The sequence below is a fragment of the Vicia villosa genome, linkage group LG1, assembly GCF_029867415.1.
Source record: "Vicia villosa cultivar HV-30 ecotype Madison, WI linkage group LG1, Vvil1.0, whole genome shotgun sequence".
In the NCBI taxonomy this organism is placed as follows: domain Eukaryota; kingdom Viridiplantae; phylum Streptophyta; class Magnoliopsida; order Fabales; family Fabaceae; genus Vicia; species Vicia villosa.
This window is the reverse complement of record NC_081180.1, coordinates 63765792-63783396: the sequence shown is the minus strand read 5'-3', so window position 1 is coordinate 63783396 and position 17605 is coordinate 63765792. Positions and strand designations below refer to the sequence as shown.

At 34.1% G+C, this 17605-nt stretch overlaps 2 protein-coding genes across 3 annotated transcripts; both read left to right on the top strand.

Moving 5' to 3' along the window:
- The first annotated feature begins 3622 nt into the window (after positions 1–3622).
- On the top strand, positions 3623–7475 carry LOC131639652 (probable disease resistance protein At5g66900). The gene is made up of 6 exons (XM_058910135.1): positions 3623–3859; positions 4181–4774; positions 5127–5530; positions 5651–6015; positions 6168–6367; positions 6446–7475. Exons 1-6 carry the CDS (start codon positions 3802–3804, stop codon positions 7252–7254), a joined length of 2430 nt encoding a protein of 809 aa, XP_058766118.1. The 5' UTR covers positions 3623–3801; the 3' UTR covers positions 7255–7475.
- Positions 7476–10280: 2805 nt separating this feature from the next.
- On the top strand, positions 10281–15311 carry LOC131639662 (probable disease resistance protein At5g66900). Of its 2 annotated transcripts, XM_058910149.1 has the most exons (6): positions 10281–10413; positions 11884–12474; positions 12618–13021; positions 13123–13487; positions 13638–13837; positions 13939–15311. In XM_058910149.1, exons 1-6 carry the CDS (start codon positions 10407–10409, stop codon positions 14745–14747), a joined length of 2376 nt encoding a protein of 791 aa, XP_058766132.1. In that variant the 5' UTR covers positions 10281–10406; the 3' UTR covers positions 14748–15311. The 2 variants fall into 2 exon arrangements, with proteins under 2 accessions (XP_058766132.1, XP_058766127.1); XM_058910144.1 differs by lacking the exon at positions 10281–10413 and having other exon boundaries at positions 11637–12474.
- The last annotated feature ends 2294 nt before the right edge of the window (positions 15312–17605 follow it).

Here is a 17605-nt window from a genome sequence, read left to right as displayed (position 1 = left end):
CTTGTGACTAATATTCATAGATGTATTAAGTGATGTGATATCCATGATATGTTGGTACGAATATATATATATATACTATTTGAATATGTCTTGTTGATAATGATCATTTAAATATGTATGTATCGAGATGTGGATTGAATAATGATGATGCTAGAATTGAATACATGTGATTGATTGATGTGTGTTGAGTGATGCATTGTTTGGCATTGAAGTCATGTGGTGTGTATTGTGCAATGTTGGAAAGATGTGATTGTGTAGTTTAAGAGATAGAGAGATCGTCTTAAATGCATGAGTCTGTTTTGTTGCACACGTACACAAGCATGAGTCTTTGAAAGTGGCAATATCGGGTAATCTCGCAAAGATTATTTGCTTGTCCCAAACCTAACGAGTATGGGGTTTGAAAGCTTAACGAGTATGTGGCTTTGAGGTGGTTATCTTGTCCGTAGAGAGTGGCAATCGGCATGACCGAAAAATGATAACGGTGGGATCCACATGCATATCGCATTGAGTCACACTTGAGTCGCACGTGTCAGTGTGAAATGTTGTTGTTGGTGTGATTTATGTGACATGAATTGTGTGGAATGATGTTGGTGGATATGCATATATGTGGATTTGTGATTCATTTGATATGAATAGTTATTGTGTTATGAATGTGATATATGTGATTGAAACATATGTGATGTAGATGTGAATTTATATGTACTAATGATATATGTATATATGTGTGGATATGTGAATCATGTTTGATTGATGATGACACATGAGGTAAGAGAGGTGATTACATGTATACTTGTAATATTAATGACACGATTCCAATGATGTAAATATATTCTATGATGTTTTGTGAAATAGGATAGAGATGAATATGTGCATTTGGTGATGTATGTTCATACTTGTGATACATCGGTGAATTTTATACATGTATATATATTTGGAAAAACATGTATATGTGATTATGTGATGATAACTTGTATATTTAGAGTATGATTATGTTTGAATACAATTGTTACTTCGTGAATGTTTTTAAAAAGGATATGTACTAATAATTCATATGTTGGTGAAATATGATTATGTGCATTGTTTAGTAATCATGTATGATTATGTGGGATGGAATGAACTAGGTTGTATGGCATGAACATGTGGATCTTGATTAATTGCATATGATGCATGTTTAAATGAAGAGTGATGAATTCTTGAAATGTATTCTTGTTGTGTTTTACATTTCCCATATTATGCTTATCTATAAGAAGTTGAATTATCACCTTTCTGTTTGAATGTTATCCTTTGTTGGTAACGTGCAGGTTTCGTGGATAGTGATGCTTCAAAGGAGGCTTAGCTTAGAGATTTAGATCTCTTGTAGAATGTCGTGACTAAGTAGTCACTTGTGCTCTGGTCATATGTAACACATGGGGTTGGGTTTATATTTTATAACTTGTCGTTATGAGATAATTGTTTACTCATATTGTATTTTGTATTTGAATACGTTATTTGGATAATGTGTGGCCATGAGCCAAGATGTTGAGACATGGTGGATGATGTATGGGAATCATCCGACTTTACCATTTATTTGATGAGATGATTATTCCGCTGTGGTTTGCATGTTGTTTTAAATCTCGTGTTATTTGGAAATGACCATTGCATGTCTAAAGATAAAATGTTTGTTTTATTTTGAATTATGTGTAACGCCCTCGTGAGATGCATGCTTCTTTACTCCGATTTACGCAAATGTATGCCTTATTTGTTTAGTATAGAATTGGGGGTGTTACAAGCAACCTATGAGGTATGTGCTTAAGACAGTTCTAAATAACTTGTCCACCAATGGAAACACTGACCACATAAAATTTAGACCCCAATCCCAGCTGATCAGCAAGCTCTTCTACATCTAATGCAGTGCTCTTGAATGTATGATTTAGATTGGTATTGCTCTCTCCATAACCGGGTCTATCAAAATACACAATACAGACCCCCAAGTTCTTAACAAATCCTGAAAATCCTCACATTAAATATAGTATTACAAATCACGAAAAGATCTAAGGATGCTTAAATAGGAAGAATACAATGAAATATAGAAAATTACAAGTGATAGGGTGTCGGTAACCACTGTATCATGCATGCAACTAGTAAAACCATGTTAAACACTCTTCCATAAAACATGAACTTCATTGCTCTTTCACAAGTAAACATTGTAGACCTTCAACAGAATCTTGAACCTACAATACAAATGAAAGTTATAGTGAAACACTCCATTCCATTTCTACATGAAGCTATAAAATCACTCACTTAAAAAATTCACCTTGTTGTTTTAGTCTGAAAAACATATAGTAGAGTTAAGTTATGCTTGGCAAACATATAATAGAGCATATGTCATGATCTTCTTTGTTGCGTAGAAAGTAATTGACATAACGCGTGATCTCATGAGTCTGTGCCAAAAGAGAGAACTGTATTAGTCTGGATTTGATATGAGTATAATTTATATTGATAAAAAGCTTCAAATAAAATCCTACTGATATATTCATAAATCGAGGAGATTTATACTAACTAGAAGTTGTTGACAAATGCATCAAACACAATAATATGATCAAGAAGTTTATCTAGGCATCACTTTTTTTTAATGTGAAATGAAAAATCGAAAAAATCAAATCTGAATAAGAATAACTCTTATTCATGACAGGAGAATAGTTGTGAAATTTCAGATCTAACATACAATGTAAACTTCTAGAAGTAATTTTTTAACAATTTTAAAACCCTAGAAACTGAGATGCACATTCGATTATGAAAATTCTTCTTCATGTGACAATCATATTTGTGAAATTTCATAGAACAACAAACCATGCTCCGACCACCATAACTGAGTTGCACCTCAAAACATCAACCACCTACGACTTTAATGAAACATCGAGACCACGACGAGCAGCTCACGACCATCCCCAAATGTAAATGTAGACGGTAATACCTCAAATGAAAATGGAAGAAACTGGATCTGGAAGAAGGAAATGATGATTTTGTTGGAGTTTGAGCTTGAGAAACTGAGGGGAGAGATATATGATGTACGAAGAGAGGGAAAAGTGATAATATGAAGTCCAATGGTTTGAAATGATGCACCTTATTGTTACCCGGGCAAATGGATGTAAGAAGCTTGAATGAAAACAACAATCTATTGCTACTTAACAAAAGCAATCTCTTTGATTGGACAATACAAGATCATTTGGCCAATTATATAAAAGGGCATCAATTCGTATAAATAAAATTTGAATTAAAAGGATAATATCGTGACATGTTCCATTATTGTTAATTTATAAAGGGAAATGCTAACGAGTGCCCCGGAGACACTTGTTAAGAGTTTAAAGAGGTAAGTAATACTTGTATTTAATGTTTTGGAAATGGAAATAATTAGCTTTTTTAATAAATAACAAAGTTTGTTGGGTTGAAATTACTTGTATTCAATCCATTGAAAATTGAAATAAATTATTTATTTAAGGAATATTTTCTTTATATGAAATGCTTAAAGAGTGTCTTGTGGCACTCGATAGCATGACCCATTTATAAAATTCACTTTAAAAAAATATTTTTTAAAATATCTCAGTGAAATATAGAAGGAAGTGTGACACCATGACAAGGAAAACTGTTCATTACTGAACTCTAAATCAAAGAAAATTACTCCAATTGCGGAAGCTATTGTCCAATTTATTTCAAATCCCTAGTTTTGCAATCTGAAACTCAATTCTGTTTCCAAAAACAGAAGCATAATAACAATGTTAAATGCAGTGCTGAAACAGTGCATTGCACAAGACACCATGATTAATGTCCAACAAAGCAAATCATCTTCAGGTTCAGAAAACAGCTCCGTCGAACGAACAAGGTCGCTTATCATTCTTCTGTTTTTTATTTTGAATTAATTGCACTAGAAAAATCCGTCTTTTTAGTATCAATAAATTTCACTAAAATTTGCAATTTTTCATATAGTAATGAAATAGCATTGACTTTTGTAACAAATATGAATTATTTTGTACTATATGTTGAAATTTATTTTTAATCTTTCACTATATGCGTTGACATGAATTTTCCTGGAACCAACCTTCTCATGTTATATTGCTTTTATTGAGCTTCAAAGTAAGAATGAAAAACCCTAGAGAAATCAAAATTTTCTTCATCAACAAGTGTTGATTTCATTTTCATCCAGTTATGGCAGGGTTGGTGGAAGGGGCTCTTCTTGGTGCAGTGGTTCAAGAAGGAGCAAAACCAATCACAAACCAGATATCCAAAGCTTTGAATTTCAAAACCACACGCAAAAACCTAGACTCTATTGTGGATCGTCTCATGCCATATGCTGAAGAAATTAAACTGTTAGACGAGGAATCAGATCCTGCAAACGGAGAACCAGAGAGGCTAATACAAGAACTGAAACAAGCGAAGGAGTTAGTTAACAAATACTCCAAAGTCCCTTGGTGGAAATTTTGTTTTCTACCTTTTTACCAAGGAAAGCTTCAAGCTTTGGAAGAGAAAATTGTTAGATCCATTACCCTTGTTATCGCAATTAGTACGGCCGTGGATGTTAAAAGGGCAAACTCCTTAGTCAATGATAAGGGGAGGCAATTCAACAAGGTGTGTGATCCTCCTGTTAAACCTGATCACACTGTTGGGTTGGATTTTCTTTTGAATCATTTGAAGAATTGGGTGCTCAGTAAAGACGGGTCTGTACGTCTGTTAACTGGTTTGCCTAGATCCGGGAAAACCACTTTAGCTACTTTGCTATGTTGGGATGATCAAGTTAGAGGTAACATATATAACTCTCGATTGAAAGTGTGTCACTTTTACTACTTGTGTTTACGTATCAGTGTTGTGTTTGATGCTCCGGTATGTGTTAGTGCTTTATAAATAACTCTTGACTAGCTGACTAACCAACCTCATTCTTAAACTCCTGTGGTTGTGTTGCGATATTTGATATTTACCGAAAATCATGATTAAGTATAGCTGATGTGATTTCAATTTGATAACCATGTTATCACTTTGGACTTGATAACTTTTTCAAAACCTTATTCATTCATTCATTCATAATGACAAGTCTTTTTGCAAATGGCAAGAAACATGGTATTTAAGATTCCTGATTGTTTGTTTGTTTTGACTAGTTAAATTTAGAAAAAATATATTCTTCTTGTCGAATACTCCGAATGCGGAGAACATTGTGAAGAATTTGTTTCAACATTGTGGACATGATGAGCCTTTCCTCATAAACGACGGGGATGCCGTGAAACAATTGAGTAGCTTGCTGAAGAAAATTGGGGAAAGTTGTCCAGTGATGTTGGTTCTTGATAATGTTTGCCCAGGCTTAGAATCCTTTGTTGAGTCATTACAAGTTCAGGTTCCACTTTGTAAAATTTTGATAATTTCTAGAGTTGTGTTTCCACGATTTGAAAAGTTGTTCGTAAGTCCACTTAGCATTGATGATGCGGTTACCCTTTTCCGCCGCTTTGCACTACCAGATGATGGAAAAAGAGGAGCTTATGTTCCGGACGAAGAATATATACAACAGGTTAGTTATATATGTCCCATTCGTTATAATGAAAGAAAGTGTTTATGGTTTACTTACACTGAAATTGTAGCAAGATCTCAATATGATCAAAACCTCAATAGTGCTTGCTCTCAATTGCAGGTAGCAAACAGTTGCTGGGGTTCTCCAGAGGCCCTCATATTGACAGGTGGATCACTTTGCGGGCAACCTGTTGCGGTATGGAAAAAAATGGTGAAGATGTTATCCAAAGGTCATTCCATTGCTTATTCTAATCCTAATTTGCTTAATCCCCTGCAACAAAATTTGGAGGATGCATTGGAAAATAATCCCATCATCAAGGAGTGCTTTATGGACCTTGGATTATTTTTTGAAGAGAAAAAAATACCTGTTGCCGCCCTCATTGACATGTGGACAGAACTGAACGATCTAGACGACGACAACATAGATGGAATGAACTTTGTTCATGAGCTAGATAACATGAATTTGGCTGATATTGTAGTTGCAAGGTATATAAATCAACTACTTATTTTCATTCTTTTAATTATTGTTGATTGTTCAGCTTTTATAACAGTCATGGAGATCAAAAAACCAAAATTTTTAGTATAAAGATATTTTAGGGCTGCATAATATATAGTTATAACATTTGCTCATCAACCAGGAAAGTGACCAGTCACGTCGACAATTACTACAACCACCATTTCCTTACTCAATATGACCTTCTTAAGGAGATAGCAGTTATTCAAGCCAGAAAAAAACCATATGGACAAAGGGAAAGGTTGATTTTCGACATTAATGAAAATAGTTGGGATCAACAAAACCAGCAAAATACCATTGCTCGCATATTGTCCATATCAACTGGTCAGTTAATCGCTCTGCTCTAAATTGCATACACACACATTATTTTCACTCTTGACACCATATGTAATGCTCTTGCAGACAAAATGCTGACCGCAGATTGGAGCAATATTGTGAAAGTCGAACAAATTGAGGTTCTGATTTTGAATCTTCATACTGATAAGTATACCTTACCAGAGTGCATAAAGGACATGACTAAACTGAAAGTATTGATCATCACCAATTATAATGGTTTCCGCTTTGCTGAACTTGACAATTTTGAGATACTTGGTTGTCTACCCAATCTTAGAATAATCAGATTGCAACAGGTTTCAGTTCCTTCCCTTTGCAAATTGAATAGTCTGCGAAAGTTGTCCCTTTACAATTGCAAAACAAGACATGATTTTCAAAGTGACGCCATTTCAATTTCAGAAGTACTCCCAAATCTGGAAGAATTGTGTATTGATTATTGCAAAGATTTAGTAACACTTCCTGTTGGGCTTTGTTATATTACATCCCTCAAGAAGCTCAGTATCACAAGGTGCATAAACTTTCTTGCACTGCCGCAAGAAATTGGAAACCTCGAGAATTTGAAAGTATTAAGACTTAGTTCTTGCGCTGAGTTGGGGGAGATACCAGCTTCAATTGGAAATCTTCACGAGCTACATTTTCTTGATATATCAGGTTGCGCAAGCCTTCAGACTTTACCAGAAGAATTTGGAGACATGCATAATCTAAAAGAGCTTCACATGACTGGTTTTTCAACATTGCCGTGGTCAGTCACAAAACTTGAGAGTTTAAAGTATTTAATATGTGACCAAGAGACTGCTGAATGTTGGGAACATTTCAAGCCTAGCCTTCCCAATCTAAAAATAGAAGAGGCTGAAGTTAACTTATTCATTATTGTATGATACTGTAGTTTGTACTACATTTTGTTTGTTTGTTGTACAAATATGTGAGTGAGCCAATGATTTACATGTATGGAGTTGCATCTACAAACTCATCATTTATATCTTTGCTTAGATTTATACCAATCTCCATAAGAGTGATGGAAGGATTGCAATTTCTCATTTTAAATCTCTTTAGATCGTCTTCTGCATATTTCTTTTAATGAAAGAAAATTTCATTTCTTGTGCTCATAAACTCCATTCTCATGAAATAGGAAAGATTCTCTAATTCTAATATTTCAAACTCATGCATCATACTAGTTTTGAGCCTTATTTTCATCTTCATTTGTTGCTTTAATCAACAGTTCATCTACATATAAGCACAAAATAATTTGATTCTACTCACTTACCCTTTACATACACTCCATATTAGTGAATCCCAATTTGATAACGAGGCTTTCAATTCTCTTGTTCTAGGATATAGGGGAATATTTTAATCCATACTTAGATTTTCCTAGTCTCTACACGTTCTATTCTTGCCTTTTAATTTTAAATCTCGGTGGTTGTTTGACATAGACTTCTTCTAGAGGTCCATTAAAAAGGGCAGACTTTACATCTAATTGGTTCATTTTCTATGCTTTGCATGCTGGAATCGAAACCATTATTTTGATGGTTTCAAGTTTTGCAATTGGTGCATACACTTTATTGAAATCAATGTCGAACTTTGAAGGAAACCTTTTGCAACTAGCTTTGCTTTATACTTATATATTTCACCATTTGGTATGAGGTTTTACTTGTAGATCCATTTCACGTCTATAGCATTTTTATTTGACATATTTATCAGCTCGAAAGTTTTTTTCTTCTTCTCAGTTTCCTTGAGCCTCTCTTTCATAGCTTCAAATCAGTTTACATCTTTCAATGTTTGGTTCAGGTTAGATAGTTTTGATTCACCCATCATAGCTTCTTCTATAATATCACTTTCCTTATCCACTGCTTGATCAAGAAATCTTTCATAATCAGTTAATCTTAGTGAATGAGTTTTTGCTTTGGTTTATCTTCTCACCTCTTGTTCTTGTGCAACCTCTTCTAATTGATCTTCTTGTAGCACAGTTCTAATGTTATCTCAATTTTTACCATTATACAGTGATATGTACTATGAAATTTTATACTAGTTCCAGCTTTTAATTCCATCAAATTGCACAACTCTACTTATTATCACCATATTTTCATTTGGTGAAAATAGTTTATATGCACATGTTAAGTGATAGTCTATGAGAATCATAGGTTGGCTTATATCATCAAGTTTTCTTCTTAATTGGTCAAGTACATGTTTGAAGCAACGTGATTCAAATAGTCTAAAGTGGACAACACTTGGCATAAATATAGTCTAGAAGTCATATATACATCTACTTATTTATTAGACACATATCGATAATATTCACATTGGTTATAACTGTTACACCCTAAAATTTATTTGGCATTTGCTTTGATTTAGACATACTTGTAGCCATATTTAGTATACTTATGTTCTTCCTCTTAGGAATAACATTGTTCTATGATTCATAGGGTGATATAAATTCATTCTCGATATTTTATTTCTCATAGAAATGCATGAACTCAGTGAAAGTTGTACTCGATAAAGTACAAATACGTTACAACCCCTGGTGATTAAGGGTTATCATAGGATTTAAGGTATGTGTGAGGTTGAGAGATAGCTCACATAAGGATGAGAATATGAAATTATGTTCTAGTGTAGGGATACATGTTAAAAATATGACTGTTTTCTGAGAACTTTGCTCGAACATCCTCGTGAGAAGATGGTGAAAGAAATAGTAAGTAACAATGAAGTTGGGAATCCTAGTTAGTTTTACCAGGGCCCCGCGGTGGGAGCCAATTCTACATTTTAAAATTACAATTGCATGACAACCCCTAGTGATTTAGGGATGTCATAGGCTTTAAGGTTTGTTGCGAGGTTAAGAGCAAGCTTACGCATGGATGAAAAGCTTTGTATGAGTATATTTTTGTATTCGAGTTATATTACTTCTCGATTATGATGTTGATGTATTTATATCCACATTGGGTGTGAATCCAAGGCCTATTTGGAAATAGAAACCTCATAGGGAATGGATAGTTGATTCCCTGATATTTTGGGAGTGTGGTTAACTCCCACGACTCTTTCTACGTCGTTGTGGACAAAACACAATCCCCATGTTCATGCGATATGGACGAAATATGGGTGACGTATCTAAAGAAGATCGTCTGGGTGCTCTAACCATAAAAGGGACGACAGGCGAAACACATACCTCCACCACGCCCCCTATGGACCCTTCCAATTACATGACTACTGAAGTGTATTCACCTCCACCATCAACGCTTAATCTCTTGATACTACACTCAACTTGTTTTTGAACTAATGGCTTAAATCTCTTGAACTAGGTGAATACTTCATTTTTTATTTGCTCCGAGTAAATCCACATATATCTACTGAATTCATATATGAAGCTTAGAAAGTAGAAGTTACATCATATTAATTTTACATCAAATGGTCTACAGACATCTGAATGAATAATCTCTAGTTTCTTTTGCTTTGGCTTAATAGGAAATTCATTGTTGAAGGCTTCCTAGGCTGCTTGGCAACACAATATTCTTTAGATGATTTCTATGGCACTTTAATCATAGGAATACTGATAAGTGCCAAAATGTCGTTATTTTGAGTATGTATTTATGACACTTATTGATCCTTTTCTTATGGTTTTTGTCATACAATCCCCACTTTTGTGTATATATTCACACACTTTAGTTTTCATCTGTTTTATGTACCGGTTAATAGTTTTCCCTTTGCTTTTATAGGTATTCATGCATATCGGAGCCTCGAGGAATAAAGTGTCGAAGGAACGACTTCGATTGCGCAGTTTTGGAACTGAATAAGCAAAATTATGCAGAAGAGTCCGCTAAGCGACCGTCCAGCGTGCTTTCCAGATTATTTATATATATATATATATATATATATATATATATATATATATAAAGAGAGAGACTAGGTTTCAAAACCGAATTTCATTAAGTGTGAAAGCTTCTACACAAGGATTCTATTTATAGAACTGTTTGTGCAGACTACAAGTTGAAAAAGTACACTTAAGTGCACCTTACCTTATGGTGTGATGGATTTCACTTAAATGCATGGTACCCTACAATATTTCATATTCCATTTAAGTGCAACGTTCCTTATGGTGTTCTACAATTCACTAAAATGCACAGTATCTTACGATGTTTCGTAATTCTATTAAGTACATCGTACCTTACAATATTTCATATTTCATTTATTCGTTATATCTCTCATTAATCTGTCTTTAGGTGTGTGACTCTGTAGATTCTCATGAAGTTGGTAATTATACTAAATAACATATTTAATATAATAAATAGTGAGTGAAATATAGCTACACAACATTCCTACCAAAGTTACGAAAATGACATGATTTGACAAAACATTTTCATGATAATATTTGTGTGTTCAATTACCATTTTTCTCTCATGTCTATATTGAACACAAGACATAAACCGTGCGACTCTTATCCAATTCAATATTGAACCCTTCAACATATATCATGTTACGTAGGATGGCAAATTCTATCTAGGTCACTCATATTCCTCAATATGATTTGTGGAGTACCCATCAACCATCTCTATGGTCATTCTGTTACGGACAACGTTTGATTGGCAATAAAGTACTCGACTTCACATCTAGGGTTGATAGGGGTTTCAGGTCGAAGGGCGGTCTACATCAGTATCACCTTGAGAATAACTTATGACACTTGCATAACATTCTATGTAATATTTTTATGATGGATCAATCCAGTATAAATATTATTACTAATATTTATATCTATATGAAGATTTGATAATTCTTTATCTATGATCCATGAATGTGAAACCGTATGTGTGTGATGCTGCGAACTGTATGGACGATTGTCTGATTGATTTGGGTAAAATTGTTTACTTATAATCAGAGTGAAGGTATATCTATTTGTCTTTCTACTTGGAGTTTGTTATTGGGTCTTTTGTCATGGGTCTTAGAGACGGTCCAAAATCGATTATTAGGTTATAATAAATTGTTATAAGTTAGTTCTGAATTGGTTATACGAATAATATGACCATATGAACATTTCCTAATTGCATGACTATTTTTTTTAATAAATAATTCCAAGCTCATAAAGTCATAACTACCAAGTAACGGTTATGATTAATACTTTAATTTATTTTATATTGTTCCACCCACCATTTTCTGTACATATTAACTCTGACAGAATCCATGAATTTGTTTTAAATTGGAACCTTCCCAACTATGAACACTCTCCACATTTTAGTCCAATGACTTGAGTAACATAACTTTCAATTGAACCACACGCTGACAAAAATATTCTCACAAAAAGTTCACAACAGTTGATCAGTTGACTGACCATGTTTCAACCTTTCACACTTCTTTATTCTTTTTTTCTTAACAATTAAGTATATGTCTTTATATATTTATAGGAAAAAAATAAAATTTGCATCACCATAGATAGAACTAGTTTATTGAAACTTGAAAGCATTTTGCTCATATTTCTGGAGTTTCATTGTGAAGTTTCTTCATCAACAAGTGTTGATTGATGGCAGGAGGGTTGGTTGAAGGAGCTGTTCTTGGGGCAGTGCTTCAAGAAGGGAGTAAGCCAATCACAGACCAGATATCCAAAGCTATGAATTTCAGAAAAACACGTAAAAACCTCGACTCTCTTGTGCATCGCATCATGCCAGGAGCCGAAGAAATTAAACAGTTGGACGAGAAAATGGATCGTCCAAATGATGAAACAAAGAGGCTACTAGAAGAAATTGAACAAGGGAAAGAATCAGTTAACAAACACTCCAACGTCCCTTGGTGGAAGTGTTGTTGTTTACCTTGTTATCAAGGAGAGCTTCATGATGAGGAAGAGAAAATTGCTAGATCCATTACCCTTGTTACCCCAATTACTATGGCAAGGGATGTTAGGGAGACACTGTCTATAGTTACAGATATCAAGGGGAGACAATTCAACAGGTCTTGTGATCCTCCATCAAAACCTCATTTCACTGTAGGGTTGGATTTTCCTTTGAATCACTTGAAGAATTGGCTGCTCAGTAAAGACGGGTCTGTACGTGTGTTAACTGGTTTGGCTGGATCCGGGAAGACCACGTTCGCTACATTGCTATGCTGGGATCATCAAGTAAGAGGTAACACATAAAAATCTCGGTTGAAGGCGTGTCACTTTTACTACTTGTATTTCTTATGTTTGATGTTCGAATGTGTGTAAGTGCTTTTTGAAAATGACACTGAACATGATATTTAAGAATCTTTGTTTGTTTTCTTTGACTAGGGCTATTTGGAAAAAATATATTCTTCTTGTCAAAAACTCCGAATTTGAAGAGCATTGTGCAGAATTTGTTCCAACATTGTGGGTATAATGAGCCTTGCACCGTAGACAATGAGGATGCGGTTAAACAGTTGAGTAGTTTGATCAACAAAATTGGGGAAAGTTGTCCAGTGATGTTGGTTCTTGATAATGTTTGCCTAGGCTTAGAATCCTTTGTTGAGACGTTACAGGTTCAGGTTCCAAATTGTAAAATTTTGATAACTTCTAGAGTCGTGTTCCCACGGTTTAAAACATTATCCTTAAAGCCACTTAGCATTGATGATGCAGTTACTCTTTTCCATCACTTTGCGTTACCGAATGATGGAGAAAAAGGAACTTATGCTCCTGATGAAGAACATGTACAACAGGTTTGTAAGAGGTAGTGTTGGTAGTTTACTTACACTGAAGTTGCAGCAAGATTTCAATATCATCAAAATCTCAAAAGTGCTTGCATTCATTTCATTTACAGGTAGCAAACAGTTGCTGGGGCTCTCCGCTGGCCCTTAAATTGGTCGGTGGATCACTCCGCAGGCAACCTATTGCGGTGTGGCAAAAAAAGGTGAAGTTGTTGTCCAAAGGTCATTCTATTGCATATTCTAATCCTGATTTACTTAATTACCTGCAAAAGTATTTGGAAGATACATTGGAAAATAATCCCATCATTAAGGATTGCTTCATGGACCTTGGATTATTTTTTCAAGACAAAAATATACCTGTTTCTGCCCTCATTGACATGTGGACAGAACTGAATGACCTAGACGACGACAGCATAGATGGAATGAACTTTGTTCATGAGTTAGACAACATGCATTTGGCTAATCTTGTAGTTGCAAGGTACATTAATCAGCTTTTTATTTTCATTCTGTTAAATATTGTTGTCTGTGCAGCTTCTATAAGAATCGGGGAGATCAAGAAACCGAAAATGCTAATATTAAGAAGATATTTTAGGATTGTATAAATTTATAACATTTGCTCCTTAATCAGGAAAGTGACAAGTCACGTTGACAATTACTACAACCACCATTTCCTTACTCAACATGACCTTCTTAAGGAGATAGCTCTTATTCAAGCCAGAAAGAAACCATATGAACAAAGGGAAAGGTTGATTTTTGACATTAATGATAACAGTTGGGATCAACAGAACCAGCAAAATTCCATTTCTCGCATGTTGTCCATATCAACTGGTCAGTTAACTGTTCTGCTCTAAAATTACATACATATTTGCGCGAGCACACACACATACTCATTATATTCACTCTTGACACCATATGTAATGTTCTTGCAGACAAAATGTTGAGACCAGATTGGAGCAATTTTGTGAAAGTTGAACAAGTTGAGGTTCTGATCATGAATCTTCATACCGATAAGTATATCTTTCCAGAGTGCATTAGGAAAATGACTAAACTAAAAGTCTTGTTAGTTACCAATTACAATGGTTTCCGCTTTGCTGAACTAGGCAATTTTGATATACTTGGTTGTCTACCCAATCTTAGAATAATCAGATTGCAACAGGTTTCAGTTCCTCCCCTTTGCACATTGAAGAGTCTGCGAAAGTTGTCCCTTTACAATTGCAAAACAAGACATGATTTTCAACCTGACACCATTTCAGTTTCGGAAATTCTCCCAAATCTCGAAGAATTATGTATTGATTATTGCAAAGATTTAGTAACACTTCCTGTTGGGCTTTGTTTTATCACTTCCCTCAAGAAGCTCAGTATCACAAGGTGCATAAACTTTCTTGCACCGCCGCAAGAAATTGGAAACCTCAAGAATTTGAAAGTTTTGAGACTAAGTTCTTGCGCTGAGATGTGGGAGATACCAGCTTCAATTGGAAATCTTCATGAGCTACATTTTCTTGATATATCAGGTTGCGCAAGCCTTCACACTTTACCAGAAGAAATTGGAAACTTGCATAATCTAAAAGAGCTTCACATGACTGGTGTTTCAACATTGCCATGGTCAGACACAAAACTTGAGAGTTTAAAGTATTTAATATGTGACCAAGAGACTGCTGAATGTTGGGAACATTTCAAGCCTAGCCTTCCCAATCTTAAAATAGAAGAGGCTGAAGTTAACTTATTCATTATTGTGTGAGATGCTAAATACTTTATTACTTTATAGTAGGCATGGCAACGGGGCGGGTCGGGGACGGTTTTTACCTCCCCCAAACCCAAACCCGAATCCCCAATCAATCCCCGTTACCCGCCCCAAACCCAAACGGGGATGGGGAATTAAAACCCAAACCCGTCCTTAACGGGTTCGGGTTGGGTTCGGGTATCACCGCCCCGCCACCATCTATTTAGTAAAATCAATTTTTTAAATAAAAATATTAACTTTTTCAAAAATCAAATTACATTATAAATAACAAAATAAAACAATCTCAAAAAAATTCATACATATATTTCAAATATTTAAAATAATAAATACAAATCAAATTATTAAAACATTAGCCACATATAAATAATATAAATTATGAAATATAAATAATAATATACATATTGAAATAAACGGGGCGGGTTCGGGGATGGGTTCGGGGTGGGTACTAGTGTCCCCGTTACCCGACCCATCCCCATGTTTTCTAATCGGGGATAACCCAAACCCAGTCAAAGCGGGTTTTCCCCGTCAACTTCGGGGCGGGTTCGGGTAGGTACCCGTGGGTCTGGGTTTTATTGCCATGTCTACTTTATAGAATATCTTGTAATGAACTCAATGATTTAGAATTTTACTTTATAGAATATATCCTTGTGCGTGATTGTATACATTTGTACACGCTCCTTTATTTGATACCTCATCAATTTGTGCAAGCAACTGTATATCCGGTTGAGGATGTCAATTCTCATCAAGCAAACATCTGAAGGTCTCCACGACCAATGCCGGCTAGGGGTGTTCGCCGTACAGTTTTAATGGTTTTAACGCTAAAAATTATTCGAATCAAAAGAGAAAAAAACGTGCATTTCGGTTTGGTTCGGTTAGCTTTTAAAAATAAAACTGAACCAAATCAAATTAAACTAATGTGGTTTAGGTTAGTTCGATTTTTAAAATAAATAAAAAAGATTATTGAGCCATACATACATATAGAGAAAAATATAATCTTGTGTTTAATAATTCCTACATTATCATAAAAAAAAATTATAATTGTCAAAATAAATTTATAATTTGATTCATAAAAATGCGTCTTACAATTTTATGTTAGGTCTAAAGAATGATATACATGAAATTGCATTCGTGTAAATAAATATTATACAAAGAATACGATATATTTTGTCAAAATAGTATTTATAAAGGAATAATATTTGATTTTTTTATAATATATAAATTAAAATAAATATCATACAAAGAATATGATAAAATATACACATAGTTGATTTCACTAAAATATCAAAGAAATATATATATATATATATATATATATATATATATATATATATATATATATATATATATATATATATATATATATATATATATATATATATATATATATATATATATATTGGGTAGTATGATTTTGCAACAATGCAGTTTGAATTGGTTTGTAAAATACAAACTGCAAATCAAACTGAATTGTGCGGTTCTGTTAAAAATGACTCAAACACATTCGAACCAAATGCAGTTTTTTACGATTTCGATTTTACAGTTTTTTACTGGGCCGGTTCAGTTTTGAACACCCCTAATATCGGTCCATCAAATGTTGAGGCCTGAGGTAAATTAAAAAAAAAAAGAAGATATTTATAAAATATTTAATTAAAAATATTATATTCTTCATCAAATTTATCATTTTGAATTTTTTGATGTGCAAAATCATATTCTATAATTGATTTCAGTTATTTATTTTGAAAACAATGATAAAGTTAATTTATTAAATATTTTTTGAAATTGGTTTAAAGTTTTCAACTATTTTCTTTTGTTTTTTAAGTGTTAAACTTTTTAATTCAAATTTATATGTTAATAATACTTTAAAACAAAAATAATAAATTGTATCAAGAAAACAAAAATATCTGAAAGAAGTCCAAATCGGCTTGGCAACTCCCTGTCAGAAGATGAAGAAAAAGAGTTTGTCACCTTAGACCATTTACAATGGGGTGTTGAAAAAGTTATTCAATTGTTGAATAGGTGCAATGAGGTGTTGAATAAATAGTTGAAAGTGATGTGGATTAATATGTGTTGAAAACATTCAACATGTTGAATGAGAAAGTGTGGGCCCACATATATTACTTTGCAAAATTTTATTGGTTGTTGTGATTGTTCAAAATGGTGGGATTGGATGTTGAATTTTATTAAACAAAACCATTATGATTGAGTAAAAATTAAATGAGTGTTGAATTATTATGTGGAAGAAAGAGAAGATGATGTGGAGAATAAAAAGTGAAAAAAAGAGGGTGTTGAATATGCAAACCATTGTACATAGCCTTACTCAGATAGATAAGTTCTTGTATCATCGCCTCGCTCTTGACGCCTCAGCCAAACCAATAATCCAAAAGAAGTGCAAAATATGAGAAAAGAGAAGGACGGTCATTGACAAGTAGGTGAAAAAGTTAAGAGAGGAAAGATTTAAGAGAGAAATCAAATGTCGTGCATGGGTGGCTAACATCATGACAGTGAAGAAGTTGTCAGGATAGTGGAGGATGAGTGTGGAGTTCACCGACCTCAATCTAGCATGTCTTTAAGATCATTAATCTATGTCCAATATTGATAAGATGGTCGATAGTTTCTCAGGCTACAAGATGTTGAGTTTCATGGATTCATATTCAAGTCAATCAGATCCAGATGGATCATTTAGACGCCCCCAAAACTTCCTTCATGACAAACAAATGTAATTACTACTACAAAGTGATGCCTTTTGGTCTCAAGAATTCTGACGCTACCTACCGGAGATTGATGGACGCGATGTTTTCGAACCAAATAGAAAGAAACCTTAAGGTCTACATAGAAAACATGGTCGTGAAAAATCA

Coding starts and splice junctions, on each gene's coding strand:
- LOC131639652 (XM_058910135.1), top strand. CDS start 3,802: ATGTCCAACAAAGCAAATCATCTTCAGGTTCAGAAAACAGCTCCGTCG. Junction 4,775..5,126: donor TTGGGATGATCAAGTTAGAG/GTAACATATATA, acceptor TGTTTTGACTAG/TTAAATTTAGAAAAAATATA. Junction 6,016..6,167: donor GCTGATATTGTAGTTGCAAG/GTATATAAATCA, acceptor CTCATCAACCAG/GAAAGTGACCAGTCACGTCG.
- LOC131639662 (XM_058910149.1), top strand. Junction 13,488..13,637: donor GCTAATCTTGTAGTTGCAAG/GTACATTAATCA, acceptor CTCCTTAATCAG/GAAAGTGACAAGTCACGTTG. Junction 13,838..13,938: donor CATGTTGTCCATATCAACTG/GTCAGTTAACTG, acceptor ATGTTCTTGCAG/ACAAAATGTTGAGACCAGAT.